Source organism: Mirounga angustirostris, unplaced genomic scaffold (genome assembly GCF_029215605.1).
Source record: "Mirounga angustirostris isolate CCGP_5_RB_7025 unplaced genomic scaffold, mMirAng1.0.hap1 SCAF_14, whole genome shotgun sequence".
Lineage (NCBI taxonomy): Eukaryota > Metazoa > Chordata > Mammalia > Carnivora > Phocidae > Mirounga > Mirounga angustirostris.
Window position 1 is genome coordinate 66,349,010 of NW_026991722.1, and position 15,732 is coordinate 66,364,741.

The window sequence follows — 15,732 nt, forward strand, 5'->3', positions numbered from 1 at the left end:
CCTGCATCTGGTTAGGGAGGCCAAAGCTTTGCACTCCTTCAGAGTCCCTGAGCCGGGTGAGGGGCTGAACCGGGGGCAGGGTGCCGCTGCTGCTCCAGGAAAGGAGATCTGAGCCCCACCACTCCCAGGCTCCAGACACCGGACAGCTGGGTGTGGGGACCCTGGGAGGTGCCAGGGACCCACTCCTGGCTTCTCAAGCTCAGAGACTGCTTCTGTTTGCCCGCTGGCCGGACTCTAGCCACAAGTCGTGTGCTTTGGGTGTGCTGGCACCCAGCCAGGGTGGCCCTCGTTCCCACCCTGTCGTAAAAAGGGGGACCAGGTCCAGCGGGAAGGAGCAAGCACAGTCCAAGCCATGTGGTGGGTGAGTTCACGCCAATGTTGGCACTGGATCTCTATGTCGGCCTGGCTCCAGGGTCTGGGCCAGCCCGGAGCGTGGACTGGAGGGGACACCTCCCTCCCCTGTGGCCCTGGCCCACCAGGAGAAATCTGACCAAGCCCCTCGCTCATGGTCAAGCCTGATGAGATTCTGGGCACATGGGAGCTTTCTGCTCAGCACTCAGGTACCACTTCCCAAGAGGAGTAGGGAGGACAGATCTGAGGGGCCTGCCTGTCAGCCCAGGTGGAGGAAGAAAAGAAACCCCGACTGCGGGAGGCTGAGCCCTCAGTGCCGGGCATCTGGCACGTGAACCGGAAGAAAGAGGAGGAAGTGGCTTCCAGGGGCAGCTACCGTCAGGCTCACTGCCGGCCGTGTCCCGCCGGGGCCATAGAGCTCCCGTGCCTGCACAAGAGCCCAGCGGCAGCAGGTCAGCCTCCCTCGCCTTGGTGCTGCTCACACTGCTGCTGGACACCGGCCTTTCTGACTTACGCAACTCTGCTCTCTCACCAAGTGCTGCCCACCGGGATGGCACCGGCCCAGCGCCTCAATGGGCCCCTGCCAGCAGGGTCAGAGGCAGCAAGAGGCCACCGGGGCGGACGGGCTGGGTCATGCATTCTTAGTCCCTCTGTTCTCTACCCTCTTATCGATGATGAGCAGGGAGATAAAGGCCAGGGGTGGCTGTCAGTGAGGGAGGGAGGAGGAAGGAGGACCCAAGGAGAACCCAAGGAGAAGACAAGCAAGCCCACAAACTGCCCGTACCCCCCTCTTCCTCCTTTTTAAATCCTTAAATCTGGTCATATGGGTTTCCCACACTATCTGAAAGTTTGCTTTTGCCAAACATTAGTACTTGTTTCAGTAACCAAAATAGATCTGAAGAAGATTTTTCACTTTTACAAATGGTGAAGGCTTCTTAATTTTACACCATTTCAGCTTAAAAAAGATTTCATAGGAATGTTCTACCTTTGGGTATCAGGGGAAACCTGGAACTGTTTTTTTTTTTTAAGATTTTATTTATTTGCGAGAGAGAGAATGAGAGAGCATGAGAGGGAGGAGGGTCAGAGGGAGAAGCAGACTCCCCGCTGAGCAGGGAGCCCGATGCAGGACTTGATCCCGGGACTCCAGGATCATGACCCGAGCCGAAGGCAGTCGCTTAACCAACTGACCCACCCAGGCGCCCTGGAACTGTTTTTAAATGAAAGAACACTCAGGAGGAACTAGGTCTTTCCAGGCAGACAAAATGACATCCTCCTTCTCACCGGTCTCCTCAGCTGGGGTCCCCGAGCTGGCAAGGGTGTAGGGAAGAGAAGGGGTGCCCTGGACACAACCGGCCACACTGGAAAAAGAGGTGGCCAAGCGAGGCGAGCAGCCCTGCAACTCCACCCTGACACCCTGCACAGGGGATCGGGTTTCAGGGTCAAAGACCCTAAAAGGTACCACATTTCCTGTGTTAGGCTGAACGGCAGGCACAGGTGGCTGAGGACAAGAAAGGGGCTCCGACGTCCCCCTGCCCGGTGGGGCAGGCTGGCAAACCCAGACCATCCCCAGCCTCGCTCACCTCTCCCTTCTTCACGGTCATGGACTGCCGGCGGGGCGTGATCTCCTCGTTGATGCTGGACAGGAAGTTCTGTGAGATACGGAGGGCGTCCTGCAGCAGAGGGTGGTCGGGGTGGCTGGAGGGCGTGTGCTTCAGCAAGTCCTATGTCAGGCGAGAGGGCTCAAGTCAGAAAGAGCATAGCCCTGGCGCCACCACGGTGTGCAAACTGCAGACACACGCCAGGCAAACTCAGGACACCTCGTGGACAGGCCGGGGCTAGGCGCACAGTGCTTCTGTGAGCACCATCCCAGAAGCAGGTCCAAAACCTAGACGGTGCTCCCACAAGTCCGTGCTGTGTGCACAGGGGCTCCCACTCTCGGGGTCTAGGGCAGGGTTTGTCCACCTGGGCCCCAGTGACATCCTGGGCTGGATCATTCCTTGTGGTGGGGGCCGTCCTGTGCACTGTAGGCCGTCAGCCCCCCACCCCTGGCCTCTACCCACTAGATGCTGGCACTCCTTTGCAGTTGTGACTTTGCAGCTGCGACAAGAAACAAAGTCTCCAACATTGCTGCATGTCCCCTAGGGGGCAGAACTGGCCTCGTCCAGGACCACTGGTCTATGCAAGCTCAGGAGAATGCACCTGGCCTTCCCCGCTCCTCCTAGAGAAGAGACTAGACCTCTTTAGAATACAGATGGAAACACTGACTCCTTCTCCACTAGGAATGCATGTAATTCGTGCTCAAGGTCAATAGCTCGTTGGTTCAGAAAAACGAACTCCCGTTAGCTTTCAAATCTCCCGTGCAGAGAACGTGCAGAGATGAAATAAGCCTGGAGGAAAGCTCTGGTGCCCATGGTCCCAGGACCCCCACGTCATCCCTGGGCGGCTCTGGCTTCTCCCTGTCAGGACGCTCAGAGAGGGGACAGGATAAAGGTCTCTGAGACTCCGTCCAATGGGCCACCAGCCAGAGCCGCCTTTTTTTTTTTTAAAGATTTTATTCATTTATTTGACACAGAGAGGGAACACAAGCAGGGGGAGTGGGAGAGGGAGAAGCAGGCTTCCCGCTGAGCAGGGAGCCCGATGCAGGGCTCGATCCCAGGACCCTGGGATCATGACCTGAGCTGAAGGCAGACACTTAACCAACGGAGCCACCCAGGTGTCCCCCGCCAGAGCCTTCTAAACCATGCCTCTCATCTCCCTCTTTATCAGAGGGTAGTGAGGAATTATGAAATGTGCACTCGAGGGGCGCCTGGGTGGCTCAGTCGTTAAGCGTCTGCCTTCGGCTCAGGTCATGATCCCAGGGTTCTGGGATCAAGCCCCGCATCGGGCTCCCTGCTCGGCGGGAAGCCTGCTTCTCCCTCTCCCACTCCCCCTGCTTGTGTTCCCCCCACCTCTCTCTGTCAAATAAATAAAATCTTTAAAAAAAAAAAATTTAAGAAACGTGCACTCGACAGAATACTACACAGCTTAAATACTATGGGGCAGAGTTGTTTGGGCTGAAGTGGGACAATCTCCACTGCATCATATTAAGGGGAAAAAAGGCAAAGTGTGGAATGATACATATAGCATGATGCCTTCTGCGTAATCAAAAAAGACTCTCACGTATGTTGGCGTGTGCATAAAAGAATACTTGTGGTGGTGGTGGTGGGGAGGAAGCAGGGAAGGAAATGGAAACCACACACTTCTGTGACTTGGTTGTAAATTAAAAAAAAAAATGCATTTACAACTTGCTCTAAATGTAAGTGAACAGGGTCACATGGGCGGTAGGACTAGGGGCCAGTTTCGTTTTCCCTGCTGTCTTCAGGAGCAGCCCCACTGAGGCGGGCCCTCCCCACGCTCCCTCTCCCCAGGCTGGGAGGCAGTGGGTCATCCTCAAAGCCATGGAAGGCACCTGCTCTCTGTGCCCCCACTCCGTCTACCTTGGAGGCCTTCTTAGGTGGGACAGGACGCTCCCTCCCGGTACCTCCCCCTCCAAGAGCACCCAGGACACCTCGAGAACCTGCTTTGTTCTCCCCTCACCCCTGTGTGAGCCTCTCATTTCTGCATCTTCAATAAAGGTGTGTGGCAGGAACAGGGGGAAAGGGGCAGGCAACACTGACGAACATCAGAAGCCAAGAACCCCAGGGTGAGAAGGTCCCAGGTGGGTGACTCACATGCAGGACCAGCGTGCTGCGTGTCACCCGGTCCACAGGCTTGTAGAGCAGGGCTGCAGAGAGATGGCCAGGGTGAGAGGTGGCCACGCACGGAGAAGGCAGCCCCAGACCACCCGCCTGCCTGTCCTCTCGGCAAGTGCTCGGGCAGGGGGAGCGGCCCAACTGCCACGTCCTCTGGGAATGTCCATACCCAGGGACAAGGGCAAACTCTGAGCACCTAGAAGGCCAGGCACATGGCTTTGAGCTTTTGGTTCGTGACAGTAAATGCTGAGTACAGAGCTACTGGTCAGAACCCAAGTTGACGCCCCTCCCCCTGGAGCTGGGGAGCCCAGCAGCACCCTGGTGCACATGGGCTGGCAAGGGTCCCAACCGTGGCAGGAGACCTGCTCTCTGGCCTGAAGGGTCTCCTGGGAGCAGACCAGCACATCACTCGCGATGTCCATCCCTGCACAGTTTGGAGGCCCGACTCTGAGGATGGCAGAAACTAACTCAGGGGCCCACAGAGGTCCTGGCTTTATGAGTGTTTTCAGACGCCTGGCCTCCAGCAGCACGGGAGCCCTGGCCAGCCCGGGCAGCCCCCGCTCCTCCATGAGGATGGCGAGCCCAGCACATCACGGGCACAGGCACTCAGATGTGTCCTGACATACACCAGGTGCATTTCCTCACGGGACTCCCACAACTACTGTAAGACATGCATTGTTACCCCAATTTTACAGACGAGAAGCCGAGACCCAGAGCACGGTGAAGCTCTGCCATCTCTGTAACTCTTCGCACTACCCTAACAACTACAACTGAGAAGTGACCTCTCAGTCCACCCAGACTGAAGGGACTGGACACACGGGCCTGGGAGCCTGACAACTCTGACTTTCCCCCTGCCTCGCCACTTAGGACCTGTGTTCCAGCTCAGTTACTTTCATTCCCAATCTGTTTTGTCACCCGAAAAAAGGGAAAATAAAATCCTCCCTACAGGGCTGTTGGGGACAATGTGATGACATTTTAAATGGCCGGCAGTGCCTGGTTTGTGGGTGTTCACAAACCCCTGCCATCCTTCCTGGTTGCTTCTGTTGGTGGCAGGCTGGTCCCGACCATGTCCTTCCCCACCCCACCATGCCCAGTGCCGCTTTTTCCCTGTCCCCGCTCTCACTATTAGAAGTCTGGAACAGCAAAGGCACCAGAGGGTGACCCAACCGGGTGCCGTGTTTGCTCTTCCAGCAAATGCCCCATCGGCTCACAGCAGCCGCGCCCACAGGGAGCACGAAGAGGCCTCGGCACAGAGAACTCACTTTCCAAAGAGTTCTTGGTCGTCTGGTCCTTGGCATCCTTGTTGCTTCTGGCTCTCAGGTTCTGCAAAGAGAAAAGCACGTTTTCACATGGGACAACTGAGGCAGCACTGATGTGGCAGCAAGTTCCGTGGCCAGACACCTTCTGCAGAAAACTCATCCTTCTCTCACTCAACAAAACCTTAGAGGAGGCAACAAGTCTAAGGGGGCGTCCTGGACCAAAGCGTGGAATACAGGGTGGACGGAACACAAAGCCTGCCCTGGGTGCCGTGGTTCACCTGGGACTGCTGACATTCGGGGCCAGAACTTCGCTTACCATGAGGGCCCGTCCTGTATGCCACAGGACACCGAGCAGCACTCCTGGCCTCTACCTACGGGTGCAGCAGCGCACCCCCCTGCTGTCGTGACAATCAAAAATCCCCAGGCATTACTAGGCTGTCTGCTGGGGACAAAATCACCCCCCGTCGATAGCCTCTGACATACAGAATCCTATGAAAATAAGGCAAACCACCGTGTCCTTCCTAAATGCATAGAACTGCTTTCTCAGAGAAGTTAAACAGTGTGCAAGGGAGCTGGTGGGCTGGAAGAGCCCTCACCTCTGGAAATGGCCTGGGTGGGCCCCCCACCACTGAGACCCACACTGGATCTGCCCTCTACCCCACCCGCTCCTGACTTTTCGCAAATGTACAGGCCCACCTCGGAGATATTGTGGGTTTGCTTCTGGGCAACCGCAATGAAGCGAATATCGCAATAAAGCGAGACCAATGCATTTTTTTGGTTTCCTAGTGCCTATAAAAATTATGTTTACAGTATACTATAGTCTCTTAAGTGTTCCATAGCACTACGTCTGAAAACAATGTACCTACCTTCATTAAAAAATATTTTATTGCCAAAGAATGCTATCATCTGAGCTTTCAGCAAGTCATAATCACCACAGATCTCCAGGAATATAATAATAATACAAAAGTTTGAAATGTTGCAAGAATTACCAAAATGTGACAGAGAGAGCAAATGCTGTTGGAAAAATGGCACCGACAGACTCGCTCAACACACGGCTGCCACAAACCTTCAGTCTGTAAAAAAATGCAGTATCTGCAAGTGCAATAAAGCAAGGTAGACCTGTAGTTTCTAACTACAGATAGGCGCTATGATCCCCAGGAGGAGAGCAGAGCTTTTTAGTGGGTAGGTCATGTTTTCACACAACTGCATCAAAGGCATCATCGATTGGGTCCAAGGTACCAAGAGAAACCAGGATGTAAGATCCCTGTGTACCTGAAATCATTTCCAGGAAGAAGCTATGGTTAATCCAACTACCAGGCTGCTGAACAACAAGAAACAGCACGGGGATGGGAAGGGGCTCAGAGATGGCTTTCCCAACCTCTCGTGCTGCAGTAAACCTCTCACGCTGCAGTAAACCCCTCACAACTAAAAAACGATGGTGTGTAGAGCTCACTGGGGCCAAACTCCACAATGCACTTTGGTGCCTCTCTTGAGAGTTTAATGCTCCTCACAGTGATTACTCTTCTGTACATCTGCCTCAGCGGTTCCCAAGGGGGGTGGGGGGTGTGAGGGGGCGTGAGAGCTGAACACGAGTCTTGGCAAAAATCAGGTTCCATGCTCCCGTGAGCCTGGGAGGCAGCCCTCCTACCACGTGCCCCTGGGCAGCGCCACGCACACAAGCGTGCAGAGGTAGGTCCAGCAGTCCTGCCTCCAGGAGACTTATGAATTTGGCTTAATCCTACAGTTCTCAAACAGCTTGGCCCCAGAGGCCCTTTTGCCAGAACTCTCAGTGTCTATTGTGTGGGAGCTGGCATTCCACGGAAACCAGCTTGGGCAACTCTGGTCTAACTGGACGCTCGCTGCCCTGGCTCATTTTCAGCACTGGGAGCAGATGAAGGGCCACCCCTCCACTGCTCCCTGTCCTGGAGGTGACCATCCAGTCCCCATGCCTGAGCTCTGACCCCCAGAGTGCAACCTCTCACGTGCTGCTTCCGCTTCCTTCGGTTTCATTTTGCTCTGTCTAGGTGGCTTCAATCTTTTGGGTCTCCTTTAAAAACACGGGTGGATGGGGTGCCTGGGTGGCTCAGTTGGTTAAGCGACTGCCTTCGGCTCAGGTCATGATCCTGGAGTCCCGGGATCGAGTCCCGCATCGGGCTCCCTGCTCGGCAGGGAGTCTGCTCCTCCCTCTGACCCTCCCCCGTCTCATGTGCTCTCTGTCTTTCTCATTCTGTCTCAAATAAATAAATAAAGTCTTTAAAAAAAAAAAAAAAAGAACACGAAGATATTTAAAAAATAAATAAATAAATAAATAAAATAAAAAATAAAAACACGGGTGGAGAACCAAAGTGGATGCCGCCTCCAGGTACAAGCTTCACGGAGGGCCAGCTGAAAGCTGTCTCCCTCCCAGCACCCCTGCCTCAGCTCAGGTTCCCAAGGGACCACGGGACCCCTGGGTGGTGTCTCACCATTGCTTCCTCCCTCCTCTATAGAAACCTGTCCGGGTGGACTTGAACTTGGCCCCCTTTAACTGTAGCCTGCTCTTAAAGGATTAGGTCTCTACTCTGTCAAGGTGACTCTGGATTCTGCACCAAAATCCCAGCTGTTAGGGGTGGGGGGGCTTGTTAGAGTGAATGAGCTAAAAAGAGGTATGGCCCACTGCTCCAGGCAAGCCAGAGCAGACAGGGAGGGACGTCTGGAGCCAGCCTAGAACACTGGGTGCATGTAGCCTGTTACCAGCAGCACCAGGCAGGGAGTGCATGCCCCCACGGGCTCTGGAGGAGCAGCATGGCACCCATTACCACCACGAGAGACAATCAGCATCCACGACACCCCACCTCTTATGACAAATTACAAAATGGCACAAAGCCCCCAGAACAAAGCCAGGTATGACAGTCGGGGTATGACCGTCTCTCAGCAAGGGAGACCCCACTCACTTCCTATGTCTAGTTTCCAGTTATCTTTCGTATGCTAATTTCTCTCATGGAATCTTTCCACCCAGAATCCTTGTTTGGTGGAGGGAAGGCAAGTCAGAGCTCTGAGAAGCTGGAGGCATCACAAGTGATGATAGGCCCCGAAAGAGGAAAATGTCACCCAACTGCCCAGGGCAGAAACAGGATGTGGAAGGCTGGGGAAACCCCTGCCAGGGGCCTGGAGAGGTGGGTGCTGCAGGTTCTGGTCCAGGGGTGGCCTGCTTGTCCTCTCTGTATCGAGGTGCTCTTTAGAGGTCCCTCATGCTAGCACTCTGGGGCTTGAAGTTTCAGTCCTCATGGAGCTCCAGCCTGGGGCCTGCTTCAGTTCCACACCCCTGTACTAGCTGCTCAGCTTCCCCGGCAAGAGAGGTCCCTAGCACACCTCCCCGGCTGCTTTCCAGCGACCGGGTGCCTAGTCAGCCTCAGCACTCTCACGTCCAGACCTCCGCTAACGAGACAGAACTACGGACACTCATTACGGCACACAGATGGCGCAAGAGAGCGTCTGTCTGGGGCACTCGGCAGAGCCCCAGAATTGGGCCCTGGCCCTTGGGGAGGTCGCTGTGGGACTGCTCCTCCTGCGTCCCCTGCACAGGGCTGACAGAACCAACCCAGAAGCATCTGGAAACAGAGCGGAGATTTTCAACCAGAACTTGGTTTGGTGCACCTTGTTCTCCCGGGTCATGACGTACCAACGACCGGCCCACGTCCCACCCGGGGGTGGTGGAGGGGTGCACCTGTCTCAACAGTGTCACGAGTACCTCAGAGATTTCTGCAAACTGAGCGTTGGCCTGACAGCACTTCTCAGCCGTTTCCATGGCAACTCCGTAGTTGTCTACAAAGGCTCGGTACACACCCAGCTGGCTGGCCTGCAGGGAGGAAGGGAGAGAGTGTGGGACAGGTGCAGGACAGGTGCTGTTGCTCCCTGTCTTTCCGAGAAATGGGCTTCTGTGCCCAGCTCCGGGAGAAACCGCAGGTGCAGCAGACAGCACAGGGCTGCAATCACCTCCGCTCTTCCTTGCGGTCGGTCACCTCCCACCTGCTTCCCCTCCCCACGCACTGAGCATGCTTCCCCCTTCCAAGTGACGTGTTGAGAAGTGACTCACAGCCCCCGGCAGGTAATGACTCCCTTGCGCAGCTGCTGATTCCTCCCACCCTATTCATATACACAGTGCCACCAGCAGTGGCTAAAATCCAAGTCTGTCCGCGAACGCAGACAAGAGTCGACATGGGTGGGATGGAGTGGCACCTTCTCATTCTGGCCGCAGGAGACTATAGTGGACCGGGAGGTCGGCCTCCGGCCTAGGACGGCCACAGTGCTCCACTCTTGCCCGATCCCTTCAGACACATGAGGACCATGCAATCTAGCTGCCCCTGGAGCAGAGGGGCTCCCACTGTCTAGGCATGAGCCCAGCCCAAACCTGGCAATGGGGTCCAGCTATCACACTCCACACCTGGTGTGTGGGAGACCTATTGACTGCCAGATGCAAGGCGAGAGGCATTTTGTCTTTTGTCAAACCAAAGGTCAAACCATTAATAGATGGTCTTCACATAACCTCCTGATCAGATACCCCACTGAGTGACAACTTCCATGGATGTGTGTGTGTGTGTGGGGGGGGCACACAGCCGCCACCACCTCTGGGCCCCAGATCACCTTCAGAGGCAGCCAAGGGGAAACCAGCCCTCATCTTGTACCAGCAGAGCCAGGCCCGGGGAGGGCAATGGAGGACCCCGCGACCCACTAGCCAGTATTTCCCATTGCAGCCGACCAGGGGCTGGAAGCCTAAAGCTTTAGCTGATCCTGGTGTTTGTTCCGTGCTGAATCTGAATTTTATTTCTATATGCATTTGCATTTATATTGAATTTTATGTTTCTTCAGATGACAATCCCAGATGCTGGGTAAGCCAGGCGCCCTTGGCACGGTCTGGTCTCTGGCTCCGCTCCCTGTGGGGGTTGCATGGATGCCCTGCCTGGTCCCTACTGCACCGATCGCCCTGACAAGTCGCTGCATCTGCACACACCAATCCAGACAACGGTCAGACCTAGAGCACTTCCTTCTCACCCTCCTCTGCTGCTCACTGAGCGCCTACCCCCACAATGAAGACCTGCTTTAGGCACCGTCAGCATAGCTGCAGATCCCTCAGACACAGTGGGGCCAGGAGCAGGAGAGATACAATAAACAAGTCAACAAACACGTCATACAGCAGACGTCTGAGAACAGAGCAGGGGTTAAAAGCTATGGTGCTGCTTCACATAATGTGATCAGGAGCCCTGAGGGGACATTACTGTTGACATGCGTCACCTCGAAATTCCCATGTTGAAACCCTAACTCCTGGCACCTTAGAATGCGACTATATTTGGAGATAGGGCATTAAGAGGTGATGAAGCTAAAATGAAGTTGTTAGGGTGGGTCCTAATCCAGCATGACTAGTGCAATGTAAGAGATAAGGACACAGACCCACAGAGGGACCCACGTGAAGACACAGGGAGACTGCAGCCCCCTACGAGGAGAGAGGCCTCAGGAGAGACCAACCCTGCCGGCACCTTGATCTCGGACTTCCAGTCTCCAGAACCGTGAGGAAATAGATTTCTGTTGTACAAGCTGTCCAGACTAGCAGCCCTAGCAAACTGATACGAGGTCCAAGAGAGGAGAACCCCTTCCATTACTTCTTCTCCCTTTCCCCAAGGAGCTCGCATCTTCCACGTGGCTTATGCGAAGTGCCAAGCAATCTAATCTCACATTTTTAGCCAATCCGAAACAGAGCCGGACCAATAATGGATCAGTGGAGATCACGCGCCTCCTGATATGAGGCACTGAGGACATAGCATCACTGCTATGGTTTGTTTTGTTTTCACCAGAAACGCAGAACCTGAATCTACTCCTGAGGAAACATCAGACAAGCCCAAACTGGCCAGTACACTTCAAAAAAATGTCAAGGCTGTGGAAGACAAGCAAAGGCCAAGGAACTGGTACAGACTGAAAAAGATTAAAGACATGTGAAAACTGAGTCCATCTTGTGACCTCGGACTGGATCCTGAATCAGACAATGAAGGTGGCTATAAAGAACGTGATGGGGATGCCTGGGTGGCTCAGTCTGTTAAGCATCCGACTCTTGATTTCGGCTCAGGTCATGATCTCAGGGTCGTGAGATTGAGCCCCGTGTTGGGCTCTGCGCTCAAGTGTGGAGTCTGCTTGAGATTCTCTCTCCCTCTGCCCCTCCCACTCATGCTCTCTCTCTTAAATAAATAAATAAATCCTAAAAAAAAAAATAAAAGAATATTCTTTGGCTATATTCAATGTCCCAATGGCTAACTTGGGAGAAGTTTGCATACGGACTGCGTATAAGGTAACAGTGCCTCACCACTGTGAAAGTTCCTGAATGTGATCATTGTACGATGAGATTATGGAAGAGCTTGCCTTTGTTTTTAGCATATACACAATGAAGTATTTGGGGTAAAAGGGCAGATCTGCAAGTTATTTTCAAACTACTCAGTGCACATATGTGTGCATGCATGCACACGCGTATATAAAAATGAGAGAAGAAAAGATAAAACAAATTTGGCAAAATGTTACAAGTGGTGGCTCTGTCACATGGCAGTTCTTGAACTATTTGTGCACCTCTCTGGAAGTCTGAAATATTTAGAAAAACAAAAGAGCAGGCTGACAAAATTTCAGCCAGGAAGAGACCCCCAGAAGTGGCACATAACCTGTACGTTCCCGCAAGAAGGGGAGGCAAGCTACCAGACGCGGCTCACAAACCCTGGGGGAAAGGGAGGTGTGACGGCTGGGGTGACACTGGGTCGACCTCGCTGCACTGTCAGAAAGGGACGGGGGAGCCCCAGCACCCAGCTGGGCGGCGCACATGAACACTCTCCATGTGGTTCCTGGGGCGTGACTTCCCGAGGCAGCCCCACCTCTCTCCCTAGTCCTGCTGCAGCGTCTGACCCACAAAGGTAGTTCAAGGACACCGGGGAAACCAGAGGAAACTTCCCAAATTCTGGTGTTCATCAGACTATGAAAATTTGAAAGCGAAGTTTCTGAGTGATGTCAGAATGTTATTTGGGGAAGAGCGCTGGGTACAGTTTCTTCTCAACAACACGATTCTCCAATTCTCAGGAGGGCTGCAAGCTGAGCCAAATCTACTAGGTTTAAACCTGCTGACACTTGACACAGGAAGAAACAGGGGAAGGGGCACTTCAAAGATGAGGGGTCTGTACCAACATAGCCTCCTACTTCTCACTTGGGAATCTGAATAAAAAAAGTGAAAAGTTTCATATGTTTCTTGGATCTTCGCTCCAGCCTGGAGTCCAAGGTGTCTGCAGCCCAGGGCAGTGGAGAGAGGGGACCGCCAAGAGGAAGGCCACACCTTGGAGTGGAACGCTCAAACCCAGGTGTGAGCCAAGGCAAGGACTGGGTCTGGGCCAGCTGGAAGTCTGGGCAGCCCAGGGGGCTGTACTCTGCGTATTCGGAAGGGGCCTGCGACCCTGGGCCACCTCTACCCCTGGAGGCTGGTTTCCCTTGGAAGAGGGCAGGCTCTAGGGCAAAAGCATGTGTCCAGGGGGCCCGGACCCCCTGGACACAGGTTAGGGATCCTCAGAGGTAGAACCTCTGTCACAGGGGCCTGCCTGGCACCTGCCTTCAGTGACACTCCCAGGACAGCTCCTGGGCTCTCCTACCCAGACGCCCCTCTCCCACAACCTCTACTTGGAGAGACTGACCGGCTCCACACTTTAGACCTGCAAAGGAGGCGGGGGTTCCTTTCCACGCATGTTGGAAGACAGACGTCGATCGGACAGCTCTCTTTTGAGTTTTCTCCTTCCTCCTGCGGGTGCCTTAAATGTTTCCTCCTGTTGGACAAGTTTTAACTGACCCACATCTTGGTTAAAGAAGCACTTTAAAGAGCCAATCCCTGTCCCAGATGTGGCCTGGCCAGTGCCCAGGGGCCTGCCAACCTCTTTCATCTGATCGCTAGGTTTTATTGGTACCACTGACTTTTTAAAAGCCATATCCTTGGCTCCTCTTGGGTCCTGTGGTCAGCAAAGGGCCACAGAGGCCCCCTCACCTGCCTTCACAGTGGGCCCCTTCTGTCCAGAGAGGGTGCTTCCGCCTCTGGGACCTGAACCGGGACCCACAGCCACCTCTGCCAAAAAGATTCCTGGTCAGTACGGGCTCAATAAGGCCTTTCAGAAATTCTTATTCTGTCATCCAGCCAGCATCACCTGGGCCCTTCAGTTTTATGGCCCCTGAAGGCAGCAGGAAAAGCACTCTTTTTAGAGATAAGCCAAGATTACAGTCCCAGCAAGTGACCCACAGTGCCTCAATCTTCTCACCCCCACGGTGGTGAGGACAAGACCTGCCTTATACGGCTGTCTCAGCTCAGGTGAGATGGGCACCTGGGGGCCCTCTTGCGCCCTACCACTTGGGAGCCAGACCGCCTCTCATTGCGAGGCTGTGCCTGGGTCCGCACTCTGCAGTCACAAACCACCTGCCCGTAAGAACCAGTCTTGATTCCTACAAGGCATGAAGGTGTCACTGTCAAAGTCTCTCCTCCCCACGCCACTTAAAAAAAAAAAAAAATTCTCCAGGGGCACCTGGCCGGCTCAGTCGGTACAGTATGCGACTCTTGATCTTGGGGTCATGAGTTCAAGCCCCACGCTGGGTGTGGAGCCTACTTAAAATAAGGGCTCCATGTCCCAGAGCCCTCGGTGACACACGCCGGCAGGCAAGGGAGAGGCCTGACCCCTGCAGAGCCGCAAACTCCTGGGAGGCTGTCATGCACCTTTTCCGAGTCACTCACCAGCTTCTGGAAAAGATCCCCCACTCGCTGCTGGTGACTCCACTGCTGTACGCGGGGGAAGAGCCCGTCATAGAAGTCCTTGTGTATCTCGTAGAGCTCGGGCACCTTGAAGAAAATGGTCTCGATCTGCTGGCTTGTCAGCACTGGCTGAGAGGTGGTGGCCGCAGCCTTCAAAGGCTTCATGGGCTGGAAGAGGGCACAGGCGACAGGTGAGAGTGGCACGGATGAGAGGGCTCGCCATTTTTCAGGTGCATGGCCCGACCACAGAAAATCACGGTCATGTGACATACGTGCTTTTCTTCTAAAATTCCATTAAAAATAAAAATTTTAAGCCAGCTTGGTTTGGCATCCATCTTACGCTCGTGTCCACCACCCCATGGGGAGGTCCAGCTTCTACAGAGGTGGAATGACTCTCCAGGGAGGGTGGGCTGCCTTCGGACTGCTGCCCTGGGACCTGGGACTGCCCCTCCCCACCGCCGGGAGCAGAGTGCCCCTGCTCGGCTCAGCCCCTACCCCCTCCTCACCAGCAGTAGTGCCTCCAGGTGGCTCAGGTAAGTCTCCTCGCTCGCCAGGATTCCAGACAGGACCCATTTCCTCATCTCCAAGCCCTTTTCCAAGTCCAGCTCACTCTGGCCGGAGAAACAGACAAAGGTCAGCCCCGGGGGATGACGCCTGAGGTGGCCCTTCTCAGAGAGGAAGGCCTGCTTATTATCAACCTGAGGTCAAGCCTCTGGGGAAGGCTCCGTGTGGAAATAAAGGGGGGCACAGGAGCCTCGCCAAGTCAACCACTTGCTCATAGCCACTGTAAATTCTGGGGGGTCATCTAGCAAAGCCGAGGGCCACCCTTGGTCTGACAATAGGAAACGGACAGCATGAAGCTGAGCAGTCAGGGCAAGGCCACCCCCTGGTCTGTGGTTACAGCTGCCCCGTAAACTAACACAAATGCTGATGACAAGGGCAATGAAATCTGCGGTGTGACTCCCTGGCCACGCCCCCCACGTGCTCCCTGGCCACCAGCGAGGGAATCGGTATCAGAGATTGGCTGTGCCCATGGCCCGCCCATGTGCCAATGGGCCCCACTGTAGTCCACGGAGGAAAGCGGTGTAATACCCCTGCCCATTCTGCCACTGGTTTCCCACCTGTGGGTGAACATGAGCAACCACACTGTGACAGCCCTGGGGTGTAGAACCAGAGGGCTATCCCTGTGGTCCACTTCGCTGAACCACTCTCAGGGGAGATCACTGATCTGCGGCAGGCTCCTGGCCCTCGGCACTGCTGACATCTAGGGCTGGAGGATTCTCTTTTGGATGCCGGAGGCCTTGAGCAGCATTTCTGGTCTCCACCCAACAGATGCCAGGAGCAACACCCCCTCCTACCCCTGGCTGGGACGGCCACAAATGTCTGCAGATGTTGCTACATGTCCTCTGGGGCCAAGTCGCCCCTACGTGAGAACCACCGGGTTCCAGAAAGGACCTAAAGCCAGCTCAGGCCTCATGGTGTCTCTACAAAGCCTAGAATCAGGACCCCCCAGCATGGCCCCTCTGTGTGCCCCCGACCCTGCTGCCCTTTTCACTTCCCTGGACTGGCAGAAGGGAGGCACTTTATGGTATAGATTGCTGGTCTG

At 54.7% G+C, this 15,732-nt stretch overlaps 1 protein-coding gene across 2 annotated transcripts in view; it reads right to left on the reverse strand.

Annotated features, from left to right (window-relative positions):
• BCR (BCR activator of RhoGEF and GTPase) overlaps positions 1 to 15,732 on the reverse strand; it is a 121,825-nt gene that overhangs the window by 39,184 nt on the left and 66,909 nt on the right. For both annotated transcript variants that reach the window (XR_010407367.1, XM_045887236.3), the window contains exons 3-8: positions 14,633 to 14,737; positions 14,109 to 14,294; positions 9,072 to 9,179; positions 5,345 to 5,405; positions 4,062 to 4,114; positions 1,932 to 2,072 (exon numbers count right to left, since the gene is read on the reverse strand). Coding sequence is in view for 1 of the 2 variants with exons in the window: in XM_045887236.3 (XP_045743192.1) it covers positions 1,932 to 2,072; positions 4,062 to 4,114; positions 5,345 to 5,405; positions 9,072 to 9,179; positions 14,109 to 14,294; positions 14,633 to 14,737 (654 nt within the window). In the remaining variant the exon portion in view is untranslated. The remainder of the gene's footprint in view (positions 1 to 1,931; positions 2,073 to 4,061; positions 4,115 to 5,344; positions 5,406 to 9,071; positions 9,180 to 14,108; positions 14,295 to 14,632; positions 14,738 to 15,732) is intronic.